The 20,209-nt window shown below is 44.0% G+C and overlaps 1 protein-coding gene across 1 annotated transcript in view; it reads left to right on the top strand.

Moving 5' to 3' along the window:
- LOC133026852 (cadherin-12-like) overlaps nucleotides 1-20,209 on the top strand; it is a 55,445-nt gene that overhangs the window by 14,312 nt on the left and 20,924 nt on the right. Inside the window, exons 2-5 of the mRNA XM_061093830.1 lie at nucleotides 146-440; nucleotides 4,142-4,261; nucleotides 6,699-6,866; nucleotides 9,732-9,919. Coding sequence (XP_060949813.1) covers nucleotides 146-440; nucleotides 4,142-4,261; nucleotides 6,699-6,866; nucleotides 9,732-9,919 — 771 coding nt within the window. The remainder of the gene's footprint in view (nucleotides 1-145; nucleotides 441-4,141; nucleotides 4,262-6,698; nucleotides 6,867-9,731; nucleotides 9,920-20,209) is intronic.

Here is a 20,209-nt window from a genome sequence, read left to right as displayed (position 1 = left end):
AATTTGCTCTTTGATTCGCAGTCACTTTCCTGGACTGTCTGTGTGAAATACAGTTCTGTGACAGCTCTTCCCCAGCGCTTTCCATGAATCATTATCTGTGCCAGTGTTTGCACTCAACCTGTCTTTCCCATCTTTTGTCTTGCAGCTGCACACTGACCTTGATAAGGGGGACAGTGTGGTGAAGTACACGCTCTCGGGGGACGGGGCCGGCTCCATTTTCACAATTGACCAGACGACAGGGGACATCCATGCCTTAAGGAGTCTTGACAGGGAGGAGAAGCCTTACTACACCCTGCGCGCCCAGGTTGTCGACCTCAGCTCCGATCGGCCGCTCGAGCCCGAATCTGAATTTGTAATCAAGGTCCAAGACATCAACGACAACGAGCCAAAGTTCCTGGAGGGGCCGTACAGGGCCAGCGTCCCCGAGATGTCCCCAGTAGGCAAGTGTCCATCTGTGCAGTGAAAGCTTTGTTGCGTCTCAGGGAACATCAGCCGTACAACCAGAGGGTTAAACCAACAACATTCAACATTTGCAGGGAACACATTATTCTTGGTGTGCCCAGAGTGAATCTCACAGCTCCCTCTTTATACACTCCCTGTGTTTCCTGCCTCCCCCCCTCCCCACCTCCACCCCCCTCCAGGGAGGACTGATCAAGCTAATTCGCTGAGAGAACGGTTCCTCTCGATCTGAATGGCAATGAAGCCTTTTAAACTCCACAATCAGCAGTCTCTGGAGTGTGTGTAGAGAGCAGGAGCAACACAGCCCAGTGAGCCCTGGAAACCAGGCACCCTTTGTGAAACTGCTCTGGAATCACACACAGAACCTTTTAGATTTATCAAAAACACATCCGGCGTGGCCACATCGCCCACGGATGATCAATTACATGATTGGCAAAAGAATAATGAGTTTTGATTCAGATAATCATTTGTAATTTTCCAAGTGAAATTACTTCAAATTGTCCTCTTGCTGTGGATTAAGATACCTCAATCTTTCATTTGTGTTGAATTTCATGCTGGGCAGTCTGCGAAATTAATCTTAGATCTCCTCTTTAGTTTCCATGAAAGGGAACATGTTGTTATCTCTAAAACTTTAAAGAGGCACTCTTGTAATTTTATTTGTCACTTTCACAAATATGTGTGGGGGGGGGCTTTTAGTGCAGAGTATGATTCATGCACCTCAAACGCTGGATCCTCTGTTTCCCATAAAATAATAAAAATGTATAAATATTCACCAATCCACACTCGGAATAGAAAACATCATTCACCTGATTTTAAAGACTGCGGCACTTCTTGTGATGAGCAAAGATAACTTCACGTTTTGATCCCTTTTCATAATCGGGGATAAAGTTTATTACGAATGATTAATAAAGTCAATTAGTCGTGTAAATTGTTCGGTCCAAATTATGACTCATTATTTTTTTAATTGGAGGCCAAATTTTAATGTACGGTATATATTGTTTAAATTATACCTCCTAAACAAATAGCGATGAAAGAATATTCCCAGACGTTATTTCTACATCAGAGAAAATGTCATCAAGATCTTTGTGTTGATATCGAATCAGTTAAAATGCAGAAAATTGTCTCTGCTCTCGTTGGATGGAATTGGAAAGTCTCCGAGTGCACGTACTCCGCCAGGCAATCGAAGAGTTTCTGATGAGAAAACTTAACTGATGAAGCCGTGAGTTTAGAAAATAACCTTCACTGTCACACATTACAGTTGTTTCCACAAAAAGCACTGATAATTGCTGTGGAATTATGCAGAGCGACACCCCTGGTTAGAAGTAGTTTTTTTGGTTTTCGGATTCAATTGTTGGTTTTAAACATCCCCTCACAGAGTGTGTGAGAGTTAACCTTTAGTTCCTGTGCAACAAAACAACACTGCAGGAGAGATGCAGCCCAACCAAGCAGGTCTCTAATGCTGTTTTCTACCAGCAAGACCCGGTGTTATCAATGGGTTCATTAACTGTTGTTGTCTTTTGCTGGAATGTCTCAGTGGATGTGTTTTTTTATGTGAGCGGCGCAAAACAAATACTAAACGGAGCGAGATGCCGAACATAAATATGCATTAATGGTCGGTAATGAAGACTAATCTATGGCCAAACATTATAAACTGGCTAATGGCAATAATCCAGAGGCTCCTTTGGAGTTGTTAGCAATGAGCTTAGCCCTGATTCATTTAGAGAAGTGACAAATAAAAAAAAAACTTAACAGAGATTCCAGAGAACGACAGTGTAATTACTGCAGGCTGTCTGCGGCTTCATGAATTTGTTGATTTAGCTTCTTCTCCACAGTTTTGCATTTTCATTTTATTTTTGGTATCTCTGCAGAGGTCAGATACTGCACTTTTGCAATTCTTTTATCCATAGATTTGAATTTAAGACGTGCTTTATACTTCAAATGGAGCCGATTAATGTGCGTGCATCAGGTTAATTTGTTTCCCCTGGATTGCACTGTGATATTACAATAAAATGCCAAATGCTGCAGTGTAAAGAATATTTAATGAAGCCAGATAGACAATCTATATTTAGCAAGCGAAAAACTCCTTTGTGCATTCATCTCCTGTGTTTACCAGCAGTGACCTCTGCAGCTGCATCTCTTCCAGTCCTTACTCACACAACTGAATTTCCATAATTATGCAAATAGATTTTATTTGACTTGTTTATAGTGTCGCACCCTGAGAAAGGCTGTTACCTTTTGTGGCCGAGGGAAGGCGTTGGCTGCAGAAAAGCTTTTAAACTTTCACTGCATCTGCACTCTTATGTGGATTTTCTCCCCTTTGGTGAACTCAGAGCGTGTTAATGTTCCATCTCATCCATTGTATACTGAACACGAGGATTGAGACACTAATCTCTGTCACCTAATGTTTTAATGCCATTGTTACCATCTGCTCAGACGGCAAAGCCTTTTAAATGTAAGCAAGTTATTTGCTCGGCAACTAAGAGCTTAGCAGGATTTTAAAAATGACGAGGCCATCCTGCAATTTTACGAAAAAAACTCCCAGTGACACAGGGCTGCCTGTCTGAGTCACCAATTCATTAAAAGTGTCAGGGATTTTACACCAAGTGGATATTTGTGATTGGATATAAATGCATGGCAAACTAAAATGACACAGTGGAGCAGAAACCTCCAGCAAAGGCCCAACAGTCCTTTTAAATTCTGCACGAAATCCATCAGGTTTATTTGGACATAAATAAACTGTTGATTCCCGACTGAATCCACATCTCAGCGACAAGTTCGGTGTAAGTTACAGGTTTGGAGCCATATTTCAAACCAGATTCAATTCGATTTGATCCAGATTTTTATCAGGCAGCACCTCAAATTGCTCTCATAGATTTCAGTCCCCTAAATATGGTTGATATTAATACGGCTTGAGGTTCAGTCCAGACCCCTGTTCCCCCTCTTCCCACATTTCATGCATCCCTACCCGTCAATAAAGATGAGATACTTCGGAAAACCACAAAACACCCATGAATTATTCCCTGGGAAATCAATGAAATGATTTACAGATCCAGACCCCAACATCTATTGCTTCTTTCTCCGCTCATGTCCCATCCTTCCACCAAGTTTTGTGGAGATCCTTTCTGTATTGTTCTGTTAACAAACAGAAGAAAACACAAACAAAACAACGGCGGAGGTAATAAGCAGCGTGTTAATGGAATGTTGTTTCCAACACCAGCTAGTTAAAGGAGATGAGCCAAACCTGCTGCAAGTAATTATTCTCTCCCCCGTTAGTGCAGGAGTTTGGAAGACGGCCATCTCAACACTATTCTTTATTCTCTTAATGGTAGCGTTGTTTAATGAATGGCTGCAAAAGAGCATTCTTCCTCTTGTTTGTTTATTTATTTCCTTTAAACAAATAGCCTCTTAGAGATGCTACAAATGTGCAAATAAAAAAGAAACACACACACACACACACACACACGACAGGAACATTAAACAACTCCTCGACACCTCCTCCTCCTCTTTGCACTCCGTCAGGGACTCTGACTGATCGGCACTTTTCTCAGTCGTGATTCAACGATCATTAGTGTCAGCGGAGATCATTCGGCAAACTGATGAACTTCAAAGAGTTTGGATTTCAATCTCACGAGGGAAGCCAATTAAGTCCAAGTCAATAAGTCCTCCCACTCTCCTCCCACAGGGACGTATGTGACACAGGTGACAGCCACCGACGCCGACGACCCCACGTACGGGAACAGCGCTCGGGTGGTGTACAGCATCCTGCACGGACAGCCCTACTTCTCTGTCGACCCCAAAACAGGTAAACCACTTACCCTTCCTCCTGTTGTCTGCTCAGGTGACAAAATGGTGATTTAGCCGGTAAGGTTCGCAAACATATTTCCATTTAGTTTAAAGATATGCGACGCGTATCGGACGCGACAGAAAAATATGTTCTTCAGTTTTATGAGCACCTGCCGACAGCGGCGAGGAAATCTCCCTGTGAAATAAGGTTATCTGAGCCATTAGTCTGGAAAGATATGAAGGATTGAGTGTCTTCTAAACAGTGAGTGTAATATAATGTGGACTAGCAGAACCATACATCAGGACAATAAAACAGGCTGGTGAATTGACCCCTGGGACACAGAAGGACACATGCTCTCAAGAAAAGACAGTGAATTATTTATTTGACAGCTATTAAATAAAGGGTCACTTGTAGCAGGGAAAATGAAGCAGCACTGATATCGAGCATACACCATTATCACTGGGATGAATGTACACTGTTATACACTTTATGAAAGAAATATAGATAATAAAAGGAATAACAATCAATCAATATAATCATTATCATTTGTTTCTGGTGTAGTGGCCGAGTTCTGTCGCTACAGTTCGCTGCAAAGATACTGAGGAGTCAGTGTTTTTAAAGAGTCAGTCAGGAAAACTTAGCATAAGTTGAGTAATAATTATAATAATTTGAAAAAAATATTAAAAAAGATCTATTTTGGAATATTTTGGCTTCAGTTGAGGATAGTGCTGGGATTTTCTCTTGAGCTCGGACGGATTCAGATAGAGAAGTCTCCGGTAGAGACGTGTCGTCCATCTTCCTGTTTTACAGTTTACTAAGCAAACAGGCCAAGTGGAAGCTGAGACATTAACAGTGTCGGCGTTAGTTTTCACTTTATTTATACCTGCACTCTGCTGGATGGTGTCATCGGATAAAACTGACAGTGAAAAGGTTGCGGAGTGGCAGCGAGAGGGGGCGGAGCAGACGACTGCTCTAAATCTGAAATACCTCCACAGCTCCGGTGCTCGCCGGCAGTTTGGCTGCTGTTGACTCACGAGCTGGGACAGTTCAAAGCGTATGAAAATAGGTTCATACATATCACACGGGCAGATCCTGTGGAATCTGTCGCTGATTATGCCGCAAACGGAGCACATCCGGTGACTGCATTTCAAACTGATGCTAGGGGTGGGGGGAAAAAATCAAACTGTTACAGTGAATGTTTGCCCTGCTGGGCCGGCATCCATTTCCAAACACACGTCAACAAACAGTGGGAGGAAAGAGGTGAGTTGGAGGGAGGGAGGGAGGGAGGGAGTTTGACTGCCATTTAAAAAATAACCACAGACTCTTATTCTGGAATCACACATGTCGGCAGTGGTGGGAAGTTACAAAGTAGAAATACTTCGTAACTGTACTTAAGTTGATTTTTCACATATCTGTACTTTACTGGAGTATTTATTTTCCTGACGACTTTTTACTTTTACTTGTTACATTTGAATAAAAATATGTGTACTTTCTACTTCTTACATTCTCAAACTGGCTCGTTACTTGAGCAGCGGAGCACGGCGCACCTCTCTCTCTCTCTCTCTCTCTCTCTCTCTCTCTCTCTCTCTCTCTAGGGTTTAAAATTTGTAAAATTATACATTACATACATTATATTCATATTGTTGTTATAATTTTTCCGTCAGTTGAGATAAATCTTGAGGAGAAACATTTTGGATTGTTTTGTGTCTGTATAGGACCACTATAAAAAGCACTTTGCATTTTTAATTTTGGTACTTGTACTTTTACTTTTGATACTTAAGTACATTTCAACACCAGATACTTTTGATACTTAAGTACTTTTAATATGAGCTACTTTAAGACTTTTACTCAAGTCATTTTCTGACGGGTGACTTTTACTTTTACCGAAGTCACTTTCAGGTAAGATATCTGTACTTTTACTCAAGTATGGCTTTCAAGTACTTTATACACCACTGCATGTCGGGAGTCTGTGGATCCAATGGTACGTCCTCACGCTTCCGTCCTATTAAATGGAATAAGTGGAGGAGGAATAAGCTCCGACCCACCTCTGCTGCCGGCTTCCTTTCACCCTGCCGGCCCCCCGGTGACCCTGCCATTAATTTGCAGTACAAACGCTCTGTGATCTCAGGGTTTTCTGATCCTCAGGTGAATCATTATATGGCTTCGGCAGAGTTCCCCATTGAATGTCAAGTGTCTCCAGTTTGTGAGATGACCTCTACTCCTCCAGCCTTGGTCGGAGGCGCACGTTTCTCACCGAGGAGCAAACTCCTTTGGAGGAAATATATTGTGCACGTTGAAGTAAATTGAGCATTTGGCGTCGAACGTATATCAGAGGGATTTATATCGGTGCTGCTTCTTTTTTCACGTTTGGCTCCGTCTCTCTCTAACTCTTCTCCCTCCTGTATTTCTGCCTCTTTTGTCATTTGTGTTTCTCATCCATCTCTCCGCTCACCAGGGGTTATAAAGACAGCCTTGCCCAACATGGACAGAGAGGTGAAGGAACAGTACCAGGTATTAATCCAGGCCAAGGACATGGGGGGGCAGCTGGGGGGGCTGGCCGGCACCACCACCGTCAACATCACCCTGAGCGATGTCAACGATAACCCGCCGCGGTTCTCCAAAAGTAAGTGCATGTTTAAACATTACAACTGTTTGACAACATCAACTTCTGTTTTTTAGGAAAACAGAAATAAATCTGATGACCTCACAGGTTCGCTTGACACATTTTATAATAACAAGATAAACAGTGTGCAATTACAGCAGGGCAGGGGGTCTGCATCATTTCTACACTTTGTAATTGCTTTTCATTATTTGTCATTATGCTTCATCGTAAGCAAAGGTCTGTTTATTTAGCGTGATTGCATCTGCAGCTACTACTCCGGGCAAATGAATCAGGATTGGTGTTATTTCACTCTCGTGGGGCTTCTGTCTATATTTAGATCCGGTCTGAGTGTGATGCTGCTGCACCGGGGATTCGAGTCAGTGTATTTAAACACTGTATTTTATCCCGTATTTTATATAAGCAGCTAAAGCAGATTAATTTGATTGTGGTGTTCACTGCAGGTCACGTTAAAAAGCCCCAGCTGGAACCGCAGCGATAAACGCATTGATCTGTGAAAGGGCCTTTCTACACGTATTCAAAAAGCAGAAATATTAAACTCTGGGCAAAAAAGTCTCCTGTTGAAAAGCAGCAGGAAAAGCAGAAAAGCAGCTCGGCACTGACTCGGCCCCTGCTGGTATTGTGAGGTGACACCGGGTGCTTTCCTCTGAATGTAAATCAGGCCGTCAGGTGGTCAGGCTCCTTTTGGCCGTGTGTAAAAGATGATATTTCCATAATGCTGTCACAGCACAGAGGTCTGGGGCCAAGTGTGCTGGCTCCTCTGCCCTGTCCCCAAGCCTCTCTCTGTCCTCTCCTCTGTCGGCAGACCCCCCCCCGGTGTTTCCGTTTACATATTTCATAGTTGCAGAAACCACCACACACATCTCTCTTTTCCTCCGTCTTTGTTATAGATTACGCATTTGAGAACAGTCAATCTCTTAAGCGTCCGTGATGGCACCGGAGGGGCCTGCAGCTGCCTGCAGAGGTCATGAGTAATGATGGTGTGTTGGGCCTTAATCTGCCTTTGCCTGATTATCCCGGAAGCTTGTTTACCTCCTGACCGACTGACTGATGCCACCGAGGCAGCTGCTTGTTCACTTCTTTCCACTTTGCCACCGGAGCTGCTGAAAAGAAAAGTTACAAGGACATGAACCTTAAGGGACTTTTTAAAAATTAATGCATGTCCTTGAATGTACTTGATTATTTATTGAAATTATAGCGCCCAAATTCATCCATATGCCTCGGCTCCCCTCGGTAAAGCCCAGGATCAACACGGAGGAAAAGCCCAAGATCCACAGGAAAAATGGTCGAATGGCAAATGAGGAGCGCAATTACATAAACAGTACATGACAGTGGGGGGGGGGGGCGCCCGGGCTCCAGCAGCAGGTGGCTGGTCCGACCATCCTTATCTATCCATTTCCTGTTTCTCTTTCACCATCCAATAAGGCAATAGAAATATCCCGGAGAATTGAGCATGACAGCGATACCAGTCTCTAGTGTTGAAGCACGACCTTGTAGTGTTGAGTTTAAACAACATTTGATACAACATTTTTCAAATATGTAAAAGGTCTTTCCACAGTCAAACCTTTCATCCATCACCTTTTCGGGAACAGGTTTGATTTGCTGCGTTTTGTCGCTTGTTGTTTATTCACATATTTCAGTTTTCTCCTTTTCTAATGTGCTGGTAGCGAATCAGACCGCACCTCTGACGTCCTGGAATCGACTCGGAAGCTATTAGGATGATTTTGCGGTTTCTCAATCAGAAGAAGAACTTCTACTAGTTCCCGACAGCTTCTCAGCTTATCGAATGAAATGTTTACTATATCTTTGTGAGAGTGAGAGAACAAACAAAATAATCCTCACGGCTCAACTCCATATTATCTCCTACTGCAAATTTTAGAAACAAAACAGTGTTACTATGTGTGAGAATTTTTTTCGGATGAAAGATTAAGACAATTTGGACAAAGACTGTAAAAAGGGAATTGAGGTTTTGATTCAGTGTCTATAGCTTAGTCCTCGGCTGAGAAACAGAGAAATATCCTCTCTTGTTCTTTCTTCAATCGTCTATTCCCAAATGTCTGACACTCTGGATTTTTGTCATCATTTTTTTTATTCATCCTTCTCCAACTCACCTTTTGTGTGTCAAGAAGAGCAAAGATTAATAGAGACTAGCTCATTCCTTTCTCCAGGACCCTCTTTAAAGACTCTCAAAGTCTTTCTCATTTAATCATAACTGATTTTCCAGTCAATGCGCTGTGATCTCTGACATCGCAGCACTTAAACTAAAAGTTGAAAAGTAAAGTCTCACTGATTCGCTTTGTCGAGTCTCGTCCAGAAGCATTTAGAGTCCTGTCGGTGGAGTCGTACGCTGCTGCCCATGAATCCATAGAGCTGCCACATGTTGAGATGTCTCTGGCAGCGGCAGACGTCATTGTGTGAACAGCTGGCCGTCGCAGAGAGGGAGGAAGATTAAACCCTGTCCATTGTCAGGTGTAAGTGATAATCAAGCCATCCAGTGTGTGTTGGTTTGCAGATTTCTCTCCCTTCAGTCCTCAGCAGCGATTTCTGTTATCAGGGATATCAGAGCCCCATGGGCCCCGTGTGCTTGTTGATGTTACAGGTGGAACCAGCCAATTATGAGGAGCTCAGCAGCCTTGATGTCCAGACACATAAAAATTGAATAATGTCGTGCCTATAGCTACAGGCCTGACTTCAGACAGAGAGCGTATATCCGCTGCAGGCCCGTGGGTGGATAAGACTTCCTCTGGTGGGAGAGAGATACATAAAAGACAGAGGATGTGAGGAGCTCTGTGCTTCCCTCTGATGTCGAGAGATGATAATGAAAGACTCATCGTCCGGTCTGATGTTGTGTTTGTGTAACGTTCACAGGTTTCTTTCACCTGCGAGTTCCCGAGTCGTCGGCGCTGGGCTCGGCCGTGGGAAGGATCAAGGCCCACGACCTGGACGTCGGGAGGAACGCCGAGGTGGAGTACACCATCGTGCCGGGCGATGGAGGCGCCATGTTCGACATCACCACCAACAGCCACAACCAGGAGGGCATCATCATCCTCAAAAAGGTACAGAAATATAGAGAAGTCAGCAAGTTGTTAATTGAAGCCGGGAAAAAAATCTATAATAAGATCAATGTCATGTAGAGCTCACAATAATTCATCTGTTCAACGTTTCCATTTCTACTTTTTCACAAAATGTCCATTTCCTTCCTCTTTTTTCCTCCCATTCGATGTTAAGCTGCCGTCAATGAAGACCAAGCTTCCTGTTGACTTTTCACTTTAAAAGCCCACCCATATATGGGGAGGATGGAAGGCTCTTAATGTGAAAAAGGAGCTGTAAGTGTGACACATGGTATCAAATGGTTAAAAATACGTTTTTCGGGTTATAGAAGAAAAACCTAAATCCCATCAGATCTTGATTTTCTCATTTCAATTAAATTGTATTAATATCGTGCAAATCATAATATACATTATCTCAAGGTGCTTTACATAGTGAGGTCGAGACTTCCTACCAGCATGTTATCAAATCTGACAATATGAAAAAATTTAATTAAAAATACAATAAGGCGTATCACAGAATAATCCCTGAGAACAAAGGAAAAATGAAGAATAATTACTGCTGGTGACAGAAGAAAAAGTACGCACACACACACACACACACACACACACACACACACACACACACACACATATATAACTTTAAATGCATACACAGCCTACCTCAGCAGCTTGGAGGAGGCTGGTGTTCTGCACCAGGGGGAGGGGGGGTTCATCCCACAGGTTTGTCATCCCATGTGTTATATTTACACCTAGAAACTGCACAGTGTTGCTACTGCACTGGTGCCACTGGGGCCCTGTGGAAAGGTTCCTCTGCTGTGTATTTTAGTAACAGTTACTTGTACAATTTACATACAGATAGTGAGAATTATATATAGCAAAAATAAATTGTAATAACTGTGCAGAAAGTGTCTCAGCAGGAGACTTCGATCGGAGAACTGAGCGTACGATCCCTCAGTCGTGTGATGTTGCTCTCGAACTATTTGTCTCCTTGGCCGAACGCACCTTAAAGCAGAGTTCAGAGCGGAGGCATCAGTCTCTGTGAGCGACCGAGCGATGTGAAGCGTTCACTCAGCGTCTCAGGGCTCATTTGCCATGCCGCATGTTCCTGTTGGCGGCGTGGATTAATACATCCAGCGCGGAGTGACCCACAGCGAGAGGTCCTGGTCTGCGGTCGTACTTTCTTTGAAGCACGGAGCAAAGAAAGTGTCTCATTTAATACCAACTTTTCAACCGCACGCAGCATCTGTGGAGGCTCGATATCACTTCACAAAGTGGCACCAAAGCATCGTTGATATCAGGGAGAAATTTATTACTGCTCGGTTAATCCCCTTGAGATCTTTCATCTCATTTTCAAGGGCTGGACCCGCGACGGCTAGAGGTGAAGAAAAAGGACGATACAGCCACGGACTAAAATTAGACGCTGGAACAGAGCGGTCCAGTCTCTGCAGCGAGCACTAATCTACTAAATAGCTCGGCTATAATACGATTTTTTATGAAATCAATTATTAACTTTAGCCTATATATTAAAAAATTATAAAGCTCTGTTCCAAAAAAATCCAGTTCATTAAATAATATCATGACCTTAATGTCCTCAGGACCTTGGGAATGAATTAATGGCTGAAAGATATTTCATTTCATCTCATATAGTGGAGGTTTTATCTAAATAACGCCAATAATGACTGCACCACTTTCGATAAGAGGACATTGAAGGTTCAAAACTGCTTCACGAATAAGCCAGACAGTCGTCTTTTATAGAGTATTCATGATTTATTGGTTTATTTAATGAAAAATACCTCCATTAAAAGGCATTCCTTCAGTTGTGTACATTGTGACACACAGCTAAAGACTCTGAAGCTCCGTCATGGCCACAGACACACTAAATAGAAATAATATCATTGTTCTACCCACGAGCTCGACTGTGCAGTGGGATATTCTGTCTCTTTAGACACACAACGCTCTCAGCTCAATGACAGTGGGTGGCATATGTGCATTTATGAGTGCTGCATGGGCAGAGAGTGAAAGAGTCTCTGTGTGTTCTCGTCAAGGTTTCAGGAGGTTTTTATTCTCTTTCAAAACTCACATCTACTTTCTACAGCGTCGGATTCAAAGAGCATCGATTAAATACTTTGTATTTATAAGAATCATCCTCACGCCGGATTCTTGTTTTTCGTCTGGTGGAATTAATCTGAATGCCAGACGCATCTCGGCTGTTTTAGAAGCTGTTACATCTCAATGCCGTTTCCTCAGTGTCTGGAAACCAAACGGCCCAAGTGCACCTGAAGAGCTCCTCGTGTCCTCGTGTCCTCGTGTCCTCTTGTCCTCGTGTCCTCGTGTCCTCGTGTCCTCGTGTCCTCGTGTCCTTGTGTCCTCGTGTCCTCGTGTCCTCGTGTCCTCGTGTCCTTGTGTCCTCGGCTCTCACACACATGTGGAAATCGAACCTTTGTGTCACATTCTCAGACGGACAACCTCAAACGAGCCCTCGCACATTGATTCCTTCATTCTCTACAGTGCACTTTTCTTTGGCAGGAAGCTGTAGACCCCCCCGTGGAGAGTTTAAATGCCATTTGTTGTCAGTGCTATTTAGGTTCAATGGAGGGACAAAGAAGAAGTGCAGAGCAATGCTACGTTTGCAGAACGCAACAATCGCAGAACGTCGGTATGAAGGAGACAAATATAAACGTCAGGATGTGAAGCTGTGTGGTGACTGATATCCTGGATCCATGGATTTACTCTCCTGGAGAGAGTTCTGCTTATTTTCACAAAATAGCATTTGAGATTGAGGTATAAATGATATCTTGAGATTGTGTTATCATTTCCAACAATAGGAACTGATGTGTCCGTTTATGAACGACTAACACTGCTTTACCACTGACACCAGCAGTAGTTTTGTGAAAGGAAACATTCATATTTACCAGTAACTATATCTAATATCTCTTTTTGATTTGTTTAATCATGCAGCACTAGTGTTGCTCTTGTACAGAAACAGGCCATGCACTGTATTTGAGTGCAGACAACAACAAGATTCCATTGTATTCACCACCAAACCTCAAAATTTAGTATTTTCTCAATAAATCTGACCATTTCCACACAAATTAAAAGTGGCTTATATATCTGTTTTTGTCACTTGTGTCACTTTCAGACAGACACCATAATTGCATATGATTGCAAAAGTTATATTCTACAGAAAAACCTGCAACTACCTCCGTATGGTTTTGGGCCTTTCAGGCTTCTTCTGATGCAAGTGCCTCAAATGTGTTTTCTTTTTTGCTGAGGTTGAGGCAGAATGCAAATCAGCGTTTGTTTTTCTGATCTATCAAACTAAGGTATTTTCGTTAACTGGTACATTTTTAGAACATGCCCCGGCTCACAGGCTCACAAAAAGGTGTTTCAATTCTTTGATCCCCCCCCAAAAATATGCAGCTGAGTGGGTAATTGATTCCCGGCTCCGAGTCAGACCTCCCTCAGTTCTCTTCCTACCAACACCTCTGTGTGTAAATCACGCGTGTGTGCATGTGTACACCGCACGTCCTGAATTTATGAATGGTGCTTATAGTCATCGCCATACATCACGGTATAGCGACCTTCTCAGTTGGCACTAATGGAATAACAGCACGAGACAGAAAGCAATTATGATGTAAATGAATACAGTTATTTGTTCGTGTCATGTACACCCTGGATGGATGGCCAGGATGCATCTCTCCTCTAATTGTTTTACTTCCAGTGTTTGATGCGCTGCCATAACGACAATGAGGCAGTGTGATATATCCCCCCCCCCCACCTCAGTGGGACACGGCTGCACAAAGCCATTGTTAGCGAGGGACATTGTAAGCCACTTTAACTGACCAGCCCCGTCCCCCGTCCCCCCTGCGGTGTGACTTACCAAACAACATGTGATCCTACACATGTGAGCTGGGGATGTTTGGCAGCACACGGGCGGCTGAGAGAGAACGAGAGGAGAGAGAGAGAGAGAGAGAGAGAGAGAGAGAGAGAGGGAACGCGGCGTGCCGGGGAAAGGTGCGTGGAGTCGGGAGCTGGAGACGAGTTGTTCACCGTGTTCCCAGAATACTGACCCGCCCACAGACTTGTCTTATTTCAGATTGGTAGAAGGTCCCCAGAGACAGGTGTGCAAATGTGTGCAGACAGTCTTTCTCTCCCCCTCTCTTTCTCTCTTTCTCTCTGTTTCTTTTGACTTGCCTCCCTCACGCACACACACATGTACGTTGATAGAAACGAAACAACACACAGGAGGAAAGAGACGAAAGCCACATTGTACACAGAGCAGAATTTGGCAGACCCCAAATTAGAGACTCCAGGAAGGTTGGTTATGATAAGAGGATCAGGCTGAGTAATGGGTTCAAAGGATGATCGTCTGTTTCCCAGTCTGCCGCCACAGAAGGGGAGAGAGGAGAGAGAGGAGAGGCACGGAGGCATGGAGGGTGTTTGCTCAGCCCGTCTGCAAAACACAAGATTATTCCAGACAATAGGTAAATCCACCGATGAATTCCCCGGGAAATGGTGCAGACAAAAAGTGCACACACACAGAGCGACGTACAGTACATGAAAGAGCACGTGGACGCACACGGCTGGATTCAAACGGCGCCGTACAGGCGGTGCAGGGCGAGCGAGAGAACTCCCTCACCTTGAGTGGGCCCGGAACGATAACCTTGGGTTGCGTTAAAGGAAATTGTTTGTCGTATTAAACGCTGTTTGTCCCTTTTGCATGTTTATTTACCTCCTCTGGGGAGAGTCAGAGATGGAAGATATGCGTAATTGAAATTTGCTCCTCCCGAGTCTGAATGAGGAGCATTGTTTGATGACAGCGTGTAACGCCGGCTGGCTCACATTCAGGGGATCCCATTTTAAAACATGACTATCTCTCACTCCCTCACTTCACAATGCCCCCGGCGCTGCACAGTGCATTAAATAAAGAGCGTTTGCTGCAGACCTCTGGCTCTGCCTCCGAACCCGTCGGCCCACAGTGTCACAGGCATTCAAATAACAATGTAGAGACGTGTGAGGGACTTGTATTCTACAAACTGACACATACATATCTACATCTGTGTATTTACTCTGAAGGAAAAGTTATATTTGCTTGACTAATAGTACTTTATTCATTCAGCACATTTCAACAACAAGGCAATTGTTTCTACACAACATGACAAAATGCAAAAGCAACAAACAACAAAACAAAAGAACATTTCTATACAATTTAAATAGTTACATAAGAAAAAAGAAATGAATAGTAAAGCAGCTGGAGTGCAATTAAAGAAATTAGAATTGTATTTATACTTAAAATGGTCGAATAGAAGGCGTCAAATTGTAAAAAAATGTGACATGAGGTTATTTCCATCTTTGTTGCTAAGGCGTTACAGTACCACTGTGATCACAGCGGTTGCTATGGAGTCGCATACTCGATGTTGATTGGAGAAGGTAACTGTCTCTAGCTGTGCACATGCACTTGAACACAATGGTCTTAACACCTGAACATATGTTGTACGTGTGTGAAAGCACATAAGACACACTGAGATCTCATTAAGCAAAACCAAGGACATGTTGTTGTGTTGTCAATACATGTACAAAAATATGAGTTTATACATTATACTGGATGTAAATGTGGGTAAATATCATATTTGGATAAAATGAGACGTACGACAGAAAGGACTTTAGGTCCATAAGAGCTATAATCAATTTAACAAGGTTGACAAAGTGGTTGCCATGGTATTTATGTTGGTTGTTGAGGTGTTTACATTGTACAACCTGTTTTTCAATGAATTGATGTGTGAGGGGCTCAGAACAGATTTATTGAGCAAGTCTACTAATGCAAAAACATATTCTGTTGTTAAATATCTGACTCATGATCAGGTCGAAGTTTTTCGAGGTACATAACTGGTTTTCCACTGGAAACTGATTTTAAAAGGAGGTAAGGGTCTAAAATAACTATCCAGTGATTCATCCGTCTTGCATAAGGTGACATTTCTTCCACTTTCCAGGAGCAGCACAGTAGGTGATTAATGCCGCGGTGCTGGGTGACATTTAAGAAAAGAGCTCGTCACCAACAGAGTGACAAACTGATAAACATTTGCATGGAAAATATATGCAACTAATTGTCTGGATTGCCTCAGACTCCCACTCCCTCTCCCCCCTCCCCTCCCCTCAAAGTCACAGCCATTGGCAGTGTTGAGGCGAGAAAGCTTTTCATCCTTCCTGCCATCAATTAAGGACTTAATTTCACTAAAACCAGACAGTGACTGCAGTTTAATTTCTCTATCAGAAATGTCATTACTGGGCTGTTTGAACAGTAAATCATCTCAGAGAATGGAGGCTGTTACGGGCTTTTCAGTCCTGATGAGATACTACCAGGAAGTAAGAGGGAAAAAGAAAGAAGTAATGGCCAAATGACAAAAGTAATGAATGGACCAAGGGAACTTGACTGAAGGCCAGAGCAAGCTGAGGCATGTTGGCTGAATACTAAAGAACACAAAGGGCTGTTGTGTTGCTACATGAGCCGTTCCGAGATCTCCAGACGTCCTTACCTCGAGAAAGTCTCTGGAACTCATATGTGATCTCCATATTGCCACGGGGTAATTGCAGGATATTACATCTTAAAAACTGATAGCCCTTCTATCTCCGAGCTCATCCAGCGGCATGATAGCGACTCTCGAGTCTCGCTCACAGACGGGAGTTGAAACTAATCTATTGATTATGGAGCTGAATGTTCCAGCGGGAGGCGAAATTAGTTATTTTAGGCCTCGGTGTGAAAAGGAGTCAAACGAAGGAGGGAAGACAGGAACAATACACCGGAGCAGCAGGAGCTCCAGGTGCCCGGCGCAGAGGAATAACACGTCACCAAGCAACCGAGCGGGGAGAGAGTGTGGGAGAAGGACAGCAAAAGAGTAGAAAAAGAGAGAGAGAGAGAGAGAGGGACAAAGAGGAGGCCGAGTCGATGAAGTGACGTCCCCCTGGTGGCCCGAGGAGGCGAGGGTGTAATAGATTAAACCGGTGTCTCGGGGCTCATCCCTCGGTGAACTCTCGGTCCTATAACGAGTGGCAGAGTGAGTCTCTCACAGTCGCCCCCCCAACGCCAAGGCTGCCGGCCAGGCCCCCCCCCCGATGGCATTCCACTGTGGTGAGCACTGGCGTGATGGAGATGCTCGGAGGCGGCCGAGGACACAAACCCATGTGACTGATGGCAGCACAATAAAGCGAGAGTATTAAGAGGGACATGAAATGACTCTCCGGGGCTTGTGAGCTTTTCTCTTCTCATGATGAGCTCATTGTGCTCCGTGGTCAGTCCGGCCGCCAGAGGTCTTTATCCCTCCTTCTGATTGGCCGAGGCTCAAACTGTCAGTCAGCGACTCCACTGACCTTATAGAGACGTCCTTCATTCACACCACTGATATTAGTCCGGACTCACACCACCGGAGTTATAATTGCCTATCTCGGGGAAAATCTCAGAGAAATTCTCTCACTGTGGCAGCTTTGCATCCCAGAAATAATGACTTGAGCTTATCGGGGGCGTTGTTCGGACTATTAGAGCTTTACTGCGCCCCAACAGGCAAATCTGCAGCCCCCCCGATGATGGCTGCTGTCATGTGGGATCAAGAGGTTTCGCCCTCGCGCCGGATATTAAGCGACCAGACACGTCCAAAAAGCTTCTGCTCGGAGAAAATAGGTTTGGGCTTACGGGCGGCCGCAATTAGAAACGTGCGAGATATTCCAGGCATGTTTCTGCTGAGCTTTGATTTGCTCTCAGGAGGATAAATGGTGTGAGGGGGTGTTAATGATTCATAAGTTGTATTGTAAATATATAATACTGTGGTTAAATGGATTTAAGGCCGCCCTGCGCATCACAGATTAAACAACATTTGCGGTGTTTTTGCAACCCCCCCCCCCCCCCTCTGTTTTAATCACCAGCCTCTTCAGGTAATACCAGGTTCAGCACAAACACACGGATTGGCCCGTGGGTGTTGGTAGAAGACCGTTCCCCGTATCAGTGGTTTGAGGAGAATATCGAACTGTGCTATTGTGCTACTCAAGTGAACACAAACACACTGAGAACTTATTAAATATGCATATCAGCCTGCTTCCCCCCCCCACCACCCATCCCCCAAAATAACCACCAGGCTGGAAAGAAACAAACAGATGCAACGAACACTTTGGACTGAGAGGAGAGACGGCAGTGAGGCAGGGACGGTGAGGTTTCAAGTGAGACACGTAGTCCATGGATTTGCTCTTATTATTATACCTCACTATAAATCCTCAACAGGCTCCTCCCTCGTTCCACATGCACACGAGGACGTGGCCACGCCCCGGACGTGTGAAGTGTAAAACTGTACCTGCGAGACCGCCATGCATTGATTAGTCCCCCTGTCCTGTATTAACAAAATTCCCTTGGAATATAACAGGTTCAATTGGCAGCAGGAAAAAAAAAAAAAAAAAAGTTCCTTCATTCAGTATCACTGGCAGTGCAATGAAGGTGCACATTTACATATCAAAGGGCGCCGCACCATGTCTAGAATTTCAAGTGCGTTCTGTTGTGATGTTGAAGAGCAGCAGCACTGACATGAGAGGAACTCGCTCTGTCCTCCTCACACATCCTACAGTTGCTGCACTTCCTTGTTGTGTCCGCCGCAGCCTAGAAGATGTGCATAACAACCGGAGGCCGTAATGAGACACTTCAAACGGGCAATTGGAAACATGCACATGTGTCTGCGACGCGTTTAAGAGGAACATATGTGTGCATACAGGGTGAGAGTGGTTCTGTGTAACTAGGGCATCTCCAGTGACGAGGGGAGAAAAAGGAGAAATGATCCGTGCAGTCGGAGGAGGAATGACCAGTTTCTCCCTTCCAGGAAATTTCCCCTATGGCCCCCGGATCGGATTTGATCCTCAAGTCAAGTGTTGACACATTAGCACGTCTTCTCATTAACTGGGAGTTTCTCATTACCCCCCCTCCTGGCCTCATTTCATTCCTATTTAACAACACATAGCCCAGACACTCACTTGGGCCGTCCTGCATCTCAGACATATTGGAAAGGCAGCCAGGCACGCCACAGTTTTGTGTTTTGTTTTGCAGCCCCAAATCGGAGTATGTGAATTAATCTGAGGGATTTGCAGGACATTTAATCATGTGGTGGTCCACGCAGCGCTCCTCCGGTGTCGGGGGGGCCGCTCCCTCCTCCGTCTGCTGGGAAAATGAGCTCCAATTTGTTCCTGCGATGTCGTCTCCTTTCTCTGCTGTAAATTAATGATCACCTGTTTAACACATCCTTTCAGTGCTGATGAAATACTGTAGCCTGTACGAGACTGGATAAATAAATCAAAAGAGCTAAGTAAATATTATAATGAGCGGCCGTGTAGTGATGGATTCATCGAGGAATTTACCTGACAAAAGGTCTGGAGACCCTCAAAGTGTGGATGATCATTTCACTCAGATGCTAGTCCGGCCCCCTGGTGGCCACATTGGGGGAGCTAAAGAAAGAAGAGTCTGTCCTGGGTTTGCTGATTTAGTTGAATCAACACTGAGAAGTCAACATTCATGTATTTGTGATGTTTTCTTTAGTGGAATTCATTTTAAAATCAAATCCTGGATCAGCACCAAAGTTCTTCCTCCGGTCATGCTCCAGCCCGGTTGTGTAGTAACTGCGTAATACTGCGAACAAACAAACAAACACAGACAAAGACATCATTATCTCCTCGTGGATGCAATTACATATCCACCAATTAAATTAATTCTCTTAGGATAACCAGCGTGATTAAGAAAATTGACCCATTTGCGGCTTTTTTCCAATCCACAGTTCACTTGGATCAAACGCTTCTCTGTTTTACGAGCTCGCTCCTGTCGTAGCCGCGTTAATTAGTTTCTATCGGCAGCAATTTCTAAGTTCAATAACAACCTGAATCACCAGCTTGTTGTTGACAGTAGAAACAGCTCATTGTGTAGTTGACGTCTTGACTTTGAGCACATCTGTTATTTTATTTTTAGTTTATGTCATAGCTAATTAGGTAAAAAGAGATGATATATTTTGCTTTGTGGGCATGTGATCAAATACTTTTAATTAGTTAGCTGTGTGTTAAAACTAAAACTCTTTTCAAACTTACAGTTTTAATGTTGCTGAACTTGCCTGCACCTCTACATTACTTATCAAGCCCAATTATTTCAAATGAAGGCATTTGCTTTTTCTCGCACATAATTATTTGTCAGCTGGAACTCCGGGACTCCTGCTTTTCTTGCTGAGGGGCACTTCTGTCCGAGCTGTGTTGTGCTCTGTGTGGAAACAGCCGCACACTCCTCAA

This window comes from Limanda limanda, chromosome 20, assembly GCF_963576545.1.
Source record: "Limanda limanda chromosome 20, fLimLim1.1, whole genome shotgun sequence".
Classification (NCBI taxonomy): Eukaryota; Metazoa; Chordata; class Actinopteri; order Pleuronectiformes; family Pleuronectidae; genus Limanda; species Limanda limanda.
The sequence above is the reverse complement of the archived record's forward strand: the minus strand, read 5'-3'. Positions and strand labels throughout refer to the sequence as shown.